We start from the raw sequence: 11,193 nt of genomic DNA on the forward strand, positions 1-11,193 counted from the left end.
CACATGGGTATTCACAGACGCGGACTACAGCTTTCTTAGCTGCTGCCTCAAAGCACACTGTGCGCTGTCTATCTTGCGTGTTGCACAATATCATTTATTATTTAGTAACTATTGATATCTACTGCTAGCTAGTTTATTGTGATGGTGCTTTTTTTTTCTATTATTATGTTGCTCTTTGTTGTTTGCTGTCTCCTCTGTTGTTTTCTCTCCATACAGGTGACCCAGGAGTTTTGTTTTTTTTTTGTTATTTTTTTGTTTGTTTGTTTTTCTCTCTTCCCCCCCCCTTCTCACCGTCTCTTCTCCCCTTTGGTTTTCTTTCTTTCTCTCCCCCTCTTTCTTTCATTCTTTCCCCCTGTCCTATCCCACAGTTATGTCTGTCCCGTTTGCAACTGAAAATAAAATAAATTCATAATTATAATAAAGGTCAATCAAATGGACCAATATGGCAAGGCCATGATGATCCACTTGGTAAAATAAACCCGCTTGGCATCTTTCTTGGCCTCAAGACAACAATTCTGATGGCTATAGATCCAAACGGGACAAAAAAAAAAAAAAAAAAAGAAATCCTCCGACCAAATGTGGGTGGAGAATAATTCCCAGCCTCATGTGACCAGTGTTTTTATGCTGTTCCTGAACAACAAAGTCAGCAATGCCATTCACCGATCCTCAAAGACCTCTGGGACATTATGGATCACTGCACCTGACACCAAATTACACAAACTGGTTCATTGATCATCTGATCTAGGTCTGGTTCATCTGAGATCTCACAGATCCATTGTAACGAAAGCAGGAGAAAGGGATTCATAATCATTTATGGCTTCTGATTTTAACTGTGTTACACTGTGATCAGAGTTCTTACATATTTTAATTTTTTTAATGTCACTTTCATTTTTAGTGGTGCATATGAAAGTTAGACTTTAGGCTCTGAGGTGACTGATTCTCCTCACTTTGGGCTGAACTAGTCCTTTAATAAACTCTGAGGCGCAGTGAGCAGACTGCAGCAGTGGGGTTGGAGGTGGAGGTAGCCAAGGAGCAGACGTGAAAGAAGGGGATAGACGGAGTTTGTTTTGGATGGGGCGACAAGCAGGGGAAGAGCGGCGGAGTTCGTGACTGAGGGACCAGTAGCGCTCTGCAGCTGGACGGAACCGCCACGGTGAGTTTGTGCGTAAAGGGGTTTCTTATCATTGAATGTCCGGATTTAAAAGTATTACACACATTCAAACGATTGTAATGGTGTCCGGGCAACACTTAAACAGGCCGGAACGGTTGATACCCGATGCTCAGGTATTTAGTCCTGCATTTTGTTTTGCGTCAAAAAGGAAAGCATCGTCTTTTAATAACGAACTTTAGTATTTTTTTGTAATAAGCACTTAACTTGAACAAATGTAACCTGATATCTACACAAATCATATTCAGATTTTTTGTAATGATCGTAGTTTAGGCTAAATCAGTGTCTCGGGGCTGTACAGTGCCTGCTATGTCGCACTGCCCGGTGGACAGGCGTGTATTTTCAGGGGAAACGCATTTTGGCACAGCCGCGGCAGAGAAAGACACTGCGCCTTTGTGCACGGCCGGTGCGGCTGCTCCTCCGCGGTTTGGACCTGTTGATCCCGGGGGAACGAAGACAAACAGCCTGAACTGAGGAAATTCCTTCCTCTCTAGTTTCTGGGCCTCTTTCTGTTCAGGTGGGCACTCGAAAATAATATGGCGTGAATAACTATGAAACTAGCAGTTTAATTCTTTTTAAACGTGTGGTACAGCTTCGTTTCCCTGCTGCTTGAGATGACACCAAGTATTTTCAACCTTTTATACCAATCTTATCATTGACTTCAAGTGCACATAGCAAATAAGTTCATGTATTTGCCGTTTGTGTTGTGCGGTCAATGGTTTCTTTGAGGTCACAGTTTTAACAGAAAAAAATTAGCCATAGCATACTGCACGTGTCCACATTTCCAGAGTCCAAACTGTAGAGTGTGGAGCTCTGAAGCTTTTCATGTCCGTTCCTGTGGATCAGCACTGTTGATCCAACATGGGAATGTGGTTTTAAGGCATTCCAGTGAAGACTACGGCAGACCAATCTGACCAAATGGCATTAATCCCCAAAAGTGCAGAAGGATTTTTTTAAATTACCTTCAGCTTTGGAAAGGGAAAAATAACTGAATGACACACAGCTTTTTCTTACGGTGTCCGAATTCAGTGATAATAACATTTTTTAAAACTTCCTCTGAGAACGACATTCCTTATGATTCTACTAACCAAGGACAGTTTCCAACCTTTTTGCAGGTTAAAAGACTTATTCTTGGTTTAATGAGAATCTATTACAATGACATCTCTTGCATCAATAACACGTTGATGCAAATCTGTCAATAAAAATGTGTTTAAAGTAGCAAGTGTAAAAAACAAAACAAAATACCTCTAAAAGAAGTTGCCCCTGTAACTGATATATTACTACATTAATACATTTTTTTATCCAAATGCATATAAATTAATGTTGAAGCTGCCAACATGAACAGAAAACTGGAAAGCTGTATGCATGAATAAATTTTCTATTACGGTACATCGCCGCTAAAAATAAAAAAAACGAATCAGCGGTAATTTGTTGGCGTACGTGCACCTTAAACATTTAGCATTGCAGTTTGACATGTTATGTGGCCAAACTAAAAGAGTGAATCAGGGTTTTCCCTACAGATGGACCTTCCCGTTACCTTTTGGATTCTGCTGATCAGCTCGCTGGTCCTCTGCGTCCCTACAGTCCAAGCAGCAAAATGCCCACAGGAGTGTTTCTGCGACCAAATCCAACTCACTGTGACCTGTGTCAACAAGAACCTGACCCAGGTTCCTCCTGCTGTTGATGAGGTATCTATAAACATATACACTTACTGGTCAGTTTGTTAGGTACACCTTGCTAGCACCAGGTCGTATCCGCTCAGATTCAACAAGGTCCTAAAACATTCCTCACAGATTTTGGTTCATATTAGGATGATAGCATCACACAGCTGCTGCACATTTGTCTGCTGCACATCTAAGAAGTCTAGATGGAAATGATTAGCAACAATACTCAGGTAAGCTGTGGTGTTTAAACAATCCACAAAAATGGGGCTGTTTAAACAATTCTCTGTTGAACAGGTGTTTATTTCCAGGGAAATACAAATTTTAATACCCCTGTTAAAGAATGATAAGGCTTCGGCTAAACTTCCAAAGCTGTGGTACCTTTTAAATACTTATTATTATCCTCTAATATATAATCTGTTTTCCTCATAGATAACAGTGAAACTGGACCTTCGAGGTAATGACATACAGGAACTCCCCACTGGGGCTTTCAGGCACACCCCCTACCTGACTCACCTGTCGCTGCAGCGCTGTAACATCCACAAGGTGAAGGAGGGGGCGTTCCGTGGCCTCGGTCGCCTGGTCTTCCTCAACCTTGCCAACAACAACATTGACATCCTCTACCAGGTATTCTTAGACTTAAACCACATATATCCCATGATCATTTTCAGTGGTTTTTAAAAACTAAAATTAACTTCAAGAAGTCTACCCAACCATTCTCAGTGCAGTCCTTTGTTTTTTTATGATTCTAGGAGTCATTTGACGGTTTGTCCTCACTAAAGAAGCTTATTATTGACCGTAATCGTGTGGAAGAGATCCAGCCTGGAGCGTTCTCTCAGCTGGGCTCCCTCAACCTGCTCTCCCTCTCACACAATCAGCTGGTTTACATCCCTAATATGGCATTCCAGGTACTCACACTAAACCGTGTGTACAAAATACTTCAAAATGGAAATTTCAAATATTTTACAGAGATGCACGTCTTGTTGGAGCCTTAAATAAAATGCCAGCTTCCTTTGCTTTCAGGGCCTGCAGAATATCAAGTGGCTTCGTCTTAGTTACAACTTTCTAAACTACCTGGATACTGAAGCCTTTGCCGGACTGTTCACACTAACTCGTCTCAGCCTGGATCACAACGAGTTACAGTTTTTCCCCACTGAGACCATGACCAGGTGAAGTGAGAGGCACCATCGCTCAGCATTGGAGCTAAACAGGAATCTCACACTGGATGTAAATCTAGAGAAAAACTAAAATCCAATGTGACAATTATGACATCATAATTAACAGCAAAGTACAGGCCCGCTGGTTGCTTTACACGTACTAGAGAAAAAGCTTAAGAAAGCTTCTTCTGGCATTCTCGACTTCTGAAGCTGAAAAAATGTCACATCTCTTTCTTTTTTAATCATTGATTACGAATAATTAAAAGAGTCCAATTTGTATCACTTAAAAAAATAGAGAATAGAATTGGCAAGGTCTCCAAAGACTCCACCCCACACTTTGAAAACCACTGTCAAAGACTGTACATTAAAGATGGACATAGCCACTGTGAATCACAGTGGGCTTCAACATTTGATATTTTAGGCATTGCAACGTAGGTTTGTTTCTACTGGATGTGATGATCAATAGGTTGAACTGACTGAAAAACGTAGGACACCGCATGAGTTGTCAGTCACAAGGTGGCCACACCCTAAAGCAATGGATCCCATTCTTTATCCAATGTTCCCCGATAGTCTTGTCAGAGTCAAAAAAGCACTTTCCTTCACTCTTCAACAGATTCTGTGTTCGTGAGTTCTAATGAACTCCCATTCCTTGATTTGTGTTAGCTAACTGTTTCAGTTGTACATAACAATTAACTTACTTCTTTTAAAATGGTAAGCTAATAGTTATGCACCGCCTTGAGCGGACATTCTTGGACCCGCCTCCAAATTGTAACTTTTAGGGGCTTTTTGGGAAACGTTCCCTGAAGGTTACTGTTTGTTAGGTTTAAGCTTTGGATCAATAAAGTAGTCAATTCCTTTGCTTTAGATAACAAGTTCAACTGATTACCTGTTATGTTTTTGCTGTTCTGTTAATGACATCATGTTTACAGAACGTTAAGCTGCTTATCCATACCAGTAGCCATTAATTTATCAGTTACTTTTACTAAGTTATTTTAATTTGTTTGTTTTGTTTTGTTTCTTTAACTGTTTGACCATTATGTATAAATTAATATTATCTTCTGCAGTGCAGACCGTTGACTCATTAGGAAAGCGTTTTTAGGGAGAGATATGTAGAGTCTCCCCCTGCTGGCCATTACAAAGGATGCAGATTTAAGGTTGTTAGGCCTCAAAGGTGAAGCCTAGTGGGTTCACTCTTCAGTATAACAGCGTCTATCCATCATTTATGTGCTATCTATTAACATTTATAAGTTAAGCTGGTTGATATTGCAATTTAAGGTTTTTTTTAATTAGGCTCTCCTATTTCTAGATAGAGAAGAAAATAGAAAATCCCTAGGTTTTAAATAAAGTGATGAGTTGTGTGATATTAATCAGTAGAAAGAACAAAAGGGATTCCATGTTTTGTCAAATCCCTCTCTCACAGACAGTATAGTCCCTTGTCTGACCAAACTTCAACACAATGGACAGAAAGTCATTTGTTAAACTCAGACACCTGATGTCTGTGTTGACAAAGAGTAATAAGAGTAATAATCATTGTTCTTATTCCTGCCTTGTTCTTTTCTGCATCCAGGCTGCCTGAGGTGACTCGTCTCGATCTCAGCTACAACCCCATGACGTACCTGGGGGAGGAAGCTGTGTCCATGCCCAAGCTGACCCACCTCTTCCTGGACCACATGTCCCTGCAGGACCTGGTGAACACAGCTGTTTCAAAATCCCCCAACCTCATCCACCTGGACATCAGCAATAACCAGCTGCGTGTCATCCAGCCCTTCGCCGAAGGCTCGCCAAAGCTGTCCCGTCTAAACCTGGCCGGAAATCCAATCCTCTGCAACTGTTACCTGCGTCCACTCAGGTACGGCGGGTTTTTGTTGCTCTTGTCCTGACAGCTTCAGGAAACCTCAGGGAAGTGATCAGCACTTTGTTCTTCTTTTCTTTTTTCCCCCCTATTCTGCAGAGAGTGGGCTATCTATAACAAAGTGAAGCTGATGGGAACTTGTGGAGGGCCATCCCATCTTTCAGGTGACAGCCTGGATGCTGTCCACCCTTCTGAGCTGAGATGCCAGAGTCAGGAAGACATCATAAAAGAGGAAGAAGCAGCCAGGATCATGCCACGACCCACTGAAGAACCGAACAAGGTCAAGTGTCCTGCCAACTGTGTCTGTGAGGTGAGTGTCACTACTTTTTTGTATATTTATATTTCATTTAATGCCTACCATATTTTCCAAGCTGACTTTAACCTCTTTACCTGCATTTGCCAATGATAGTAGGATGTAGTTGAACACATTGAGAAATATGCTGGATTCTTGCTTAGGTTAGAAAATCAATGCCACCTTTAAGTCTGTAAAACTAGCGTTTGATTTGCCTTTTTCCCCCATGTTTGTGTTTTTAGTCTACCAGTTAACAGCCCTCAAGTTCATTGATTGAAAAAGGGCTTTTTGAAGGAGGTCTCCTCTCTCCATGAACTCACTCTGCAGGTGGGGGAGATATACAGTGGCTTGCAAAAGTATTCGGCCTCCTCGAACTTTTCCACATTTTGTCACATTACAGCCACAAACATGAATCAGTTTTATTGGAATTCCACGTGAAAGACCAACACAAAGTGGTGAACACGTGAGAAGTGGAACGAAAATCATACATGATTCCAAACATTTTTTACAAATAAATAACTGAAAAGTGGGGTGTGCATAATTATTCAGCCCCCTGAGTCAATACTTTGTAGAACCACATTTTGCTGCAATTACAGCTGCCAGTCTTTTAGGGTCTGTCTCTACCAGCTTTGCACATCTAGAGACTGAAATTCTTGCCCATTCTTCTTTGCAAAACAGCTCCAGCTCAGTCAGATTAGATGGACAGTGTTTGTGAACAGCAGTTTTCAGATCTTTTTATGTTTAGGGTCGTTGTCCTGCTGGAAGGTGAACCTCCGCCCCAGTCTCAAGTCTTTTGCAGACTCCAAGAGGTTTTCTTCCAAGATTGCCCTGTATTTGGCTCCATCCATCTTCCCATCAACTCTGACCAGCTTCCCTGTCCCTGCTGAAGAGAAGCAGCCCCAGAGCATGATGCTGCCACCACCATATTTGACAGTGGGGATGGTGTGTTCAGAGTGATGTGCAGTGTTAGTTTTCCACACAGAGCGTTTTGCATTTTGGCCAAAAAGTTCCATTTTGGTCTCATCTGACCAGAGCACCTTCTTCCACATGTTTGCTGTGTCCCCCACATGGCTTGTGGCAAACTGCAAACGGGACTTCTTCTGGTTTTCTGTTAACAATGGCTTTCTTCTTGCCACTCTTCCATAAAGACCAACTTTGTGCAGTGCACCACTAATAGTTGTCCTATGGACAGATTCCCCCACCTGAGCTGTAGATCTCTGCAGCTCATCCAGAGTCACCGTGGGCCTCTTGGCTGCATTTCTGATCAGCGCTCTCCTTGTTCGGCCTGTGAGTTTAGGTGGACGGCCTTGTCTTTGTAGGTTTACAGTTGTGCCATACTCCTTCCATTTCTGAATGATGGCTTGAACAGTGCTCCGTGGGATGTTCAAGGCTTGGGAAATCTTTTTGTAGCCTAAGCCTGCTTTAAATTTCTCACTAACTTTATCCCTGACCTGTCTGGTGTGTTCTTTGTCCTTCACGGGTGCTCACACACACAAACTACACCCTCAAATCACACTGTGCACGGTCGATCTTATGTGCTGCACAATAATATTCAATATTTAGTATTTACTGTTATTTACTGTTAGTTTATCGCGATGATGTTGTTTATTATATTGCTCTCTTTTTTTTTGCTTGTTTTCTCTTTTTTCTTTCCCAACAGGTGATCCAGGTGATTGAAATATGTATTTTTTGTCTGTTTGTTTTGTTGGTTTTTGTTTTTTGCCCTTTATCACCGTTCCTCTTCCCCTACCTCTCTTTCTTTCTCCCTTTTCTTTCCCCCAATCATGTTTGCTTCGTGTGTAGCAAGTGAAAATAAAATAAAATTTTACTTTGGCTATTAATTTAAGCTAAGATGGTTCTTTGCTGGCTGAAGCTTCAAATTTAACACACATCAGAATGAATCGGTCCTTCTAACTCTTAAGAGTTTCGTATTTGATCAGGAGTAAAGAAACAACACTTTTAAAATCCAAGTTACTGTTCTGATTGTAGTTAATCTTTTTATATTAATTTAAGAAGCTGGACAGTTTCATACAAACACACTTTCATAGCGTCAGGAGAGGGACGTGCAAGGTTGAAGTGCTGGTGAGCTCTAAATTTCCTTTACCTACCTGTCTACAGGCAGAGACACACCACTCTTCATGTGAGAACCGTGGTCACACTAAAGTGCCTCGCGGTTTCTCTGCCAGCACACGTCTCCTGGACCTGCGTGGCAACAACTTCCACTACATTCCCAGCAACAGCTTCCCCGGTGTCACCCAGGTTGTGTCCTTGCACCTGCAGCGCTGCAAAATTGTGGATGTAGAGGGAGGGGCTTTCAATGGGATGAAGGGACTGATATACCTGTACCTGTCTGAGAATGAGCTTACCTCCCTGAGCCCAGATGCCTTCAAAGGTCTTTCACTGGCAACGCTACATTTAGAGTAGATGGTCAGACAAGATCCAAACTCACTTGCTTTTTTTCTTTAAGGTCTCCCTAAGCTGACTTACCTCCATTTGGAAAAGAACCGCTTTACCAGTTTCCCCAAAGGTGTCTTCAAACTGGTGCCCAGTCTGCTTGCACTTCATCTGGAGAACAACTCCATCACTAAGCTGGAGCCAGGTATCATGACGGGGGCTGAGGGTTTGAGAGCTCTCTATCTCACTGGGAATGCCATTGTGCATGTGTCGCCCAGGGCTCTTTACCAGGCAAATGACTTGGACATGCTTCACCTGGGAGGGAATAAGCTCAAGGAGGTGCCCACTGAGGCACTGAGCAAGGCTGGGAATCTCCGAGACCTCAGGCTGTCCAGAAATTCAATTCGTTGGATCGGATCGAATGCTTTCAAACCTCTGGGGAGGTCACTTAAAGAGCTGTACCTCAATAACATGGGACTGGAGAAGGTGAGCGGGCTTTGTGCACTCTACAAACGTTTTCATATGTAATGTAGATTTTTTTCAAACCGATGTGATTGCTTTTGCTGCAGATGTCGCAGAGCGCCCTGGCAGGACTGGGTCCTGGGTTGAGGAGTCTTTTCTTGGAGGGCAACCAGCTGGAGGAGGTCCCTGACTTCCACCCACTCACCGCTTTGGAGGTCATCAATCTCGCTGACAATCCTCTAATGTGTGACTGCCCCCTACTGCCACTGCGCATGTAAGACAGCTGCAAGTCAATAATGTAGTTAAATAGGACTGGGGTTTGGACGGTGAGAGATTCTAGTATGCGAAAATGTGTGAATGTTGGTCATTATGGGAACAAAACCATTTCCAAAGACGCATCTTTGTCTGTTAAGATTAGCTTTAAGGTTCACATATTATACCGTTTGGCTCAATAACATTAAATAACTAACAATAGTAACTAATTTGGATCTTTTCTTTTTATCTAGGTGGATTGAGAAAGTTAACCTGAAGGTGCGAGCCACCTGTGCCAATCCACCTGAATTGCGGGGTCGGAGGGTCAAGGATGTCCACGGGTTCAAAGCCTGTCCTGGTGGAGAGAGTCTTCCCTCTGCCCCTGCTGTCACCTCAAAGCCAGCAAAGGCCCCCAAGGCAACCAAACCCAAACCGATGCACCTCAGCGGCCATCGGCAGGTCAAGATGCTCAAGGTCAAATCCAAAATTCGAGGGAGTCCAAACACAAAACAGGGTGCAGCAAAGAAAGCTGCTGAAAGCACAAAGAGACGCAGCATGCCCTGAAACTCCCGCCTTTCGGCGTTGCATCCATTCTGGCGTTCTGTGCTGATGTTTTAAAGTCAGGGCTTCAATGCAAACATCAGCACAGCGCAGAACCAAAGTTTTGAGGTTAAACACTGAACTGAACGGTCCCAGCTGCACTAATCATTCTTGCTGTCTTAGCACAATGTTGAACAACAGTATAAATTCTTTGTACGGTTGGATTAGTAAGCTATATCATGTTGGGCTTTAACTTTTATCACCTTAAAAGTGCTACAGTCAGGTATTTGCACAGTACTAGTAGTTTTGCCACAGTACATTTTCAATCAAGCAATTAAGATTTAAACTTTGATTTAAGGAGTTTATGTTAAAATTGTAAAAATTAACTGGACAAACTAACATCATTTTTAATATAAGGATTGTTTTTAGTACTTGGATGAATATATGTAGCATTTGGCTGATTCTGAACAGAGTATGGGCCTGTATACTCCACATATCATTCTCCTACTTCTGTCAGTGGTCACGTCATCAATAAACACAAGCGACCGCTGCCTGGTTTCCACTGGCAGCCACGTTCATGCCCATACCATCACACTGCCTCCACCATGTTTGACACAGGATGTATTCTTCAGATCATGAGCTATTTCTCTAATTCTCCATACTCTTCCCTTCCTATCATTCTGGTACAAGTTAATCTGTCATATTATGCATATGCACTCTTCTCCAGCAGTCTAATCCAGGGGTGTCAAACTCCAGGCCTTGAAAGCCGGTGTCCTGCAGGTTTTAGATGTATCCTTGATCCAAGACAGCTGATTCAAATGGCTAAATTACCTCCTCAATGTGTCTTGAAGTTCTCCAGAGGCCTGGTCATGAACTAATTATTTGATTCAGGTGTGTTGACCCAGGGTGAGGTCTAAAACCTGCAGGACATCGGCCCTCGAGGCCTGGAGTTCCCCACCCCTGGTCTAATCTGTTCTTGCTTTTGACAAATTATTTGGACAGCATTTTGTATTTTTATTCGTGAGGATATCTGTTGATGGTAGAAGGATTCTTGGCTAGGTTAGATGTTATGAAGTAGTTTTTCCTAACCAGTGAAAGAATTCTCCAATTCTCCTTCAGGTATCTTTCGGTGTTGCTGAGGTGGCCAGTAAAGACATTGTTTTTAGGAATGTACCCGATTGTTGTTTTGGCCTTTTATATTTAATAGTACATGTATGATGGAAAATAAGAAAAAAAAAGAATAAAGCATTGCTTTACCGAGCCTGCAGTTGAGGGTAGTTAACCTTCACTGTAGGCTCACAACATACTCAAAGTTGAAAATCAAATCACATTTAGATAATATATTTTTAAAAATACTGCAATTGACTGTATATTTACAAAAGGATCTATCTGGATATAAAACATTAAAAAAAAAA

General features: G+C 42.2%; 1 protein-coding gene across 2 annotated transcripts; it reads left to right on the forward strand.

Annotated features, from left to right (window-relative positions):
• Nucleotides 1-798: 798 nt before the first annotated feature.
• On the forward strand, nt 799-11,190 carry chadlb (chondroadherin-like b). Of its 2 annotated transcripts, none has more exons than XM_004557585.3 (11): nt 799-1,153; nt 2,689-2,856; nt 3,262-3,456; nt 3,582-3,737; nt 3,853-3,998; nt 5,554-5,835; nt 5,938-6,148; nt 8,249-8,522; nt 8,598-9,010; nt 9,094-9,260; nt 9,493-11,190. In XM_004557585.3, exons 2-11 carry the CDS (start codon nt 2,689-2,691, stop codon nt 9,800-9,802), a joined length of 2,322 nt encoding a protein of 773 aa, XP_004557642.3. In that variant the 5' UTR covers nt 799-1,153; the 3' UTR covers nt 9,803-11,190. The 2 variants fall into 2 exon arrangements, with proteins under 2 accessions (XP_004557642.3, XP_076743389.1); XM_076887274.1 differs by lacking the exon at nt 799-1,153 and adding an exon at nt 1,264-1,685.
• The last annotated feature ends 3 nt before the right edge of the window (nt 11,191-11,193 follow it).

The sequence above is a fragment of the Maylandia zebra genome, linkage group LG8 (genome assembly GCF_041146795.1).
Source record: "Maylandia zebra isolate NMK-2024a linkage group LG8, Mzebra_GT3a, whole genome shotgun sequence".
In the NCBI taxonomy this organism is placed as follows: domain Eukaryota; kingdom Metazoa; phylum Chordata; class Actinopteri; order Cichliformes; family Cichlidae; genus Maylandia; species Maylandia zebra.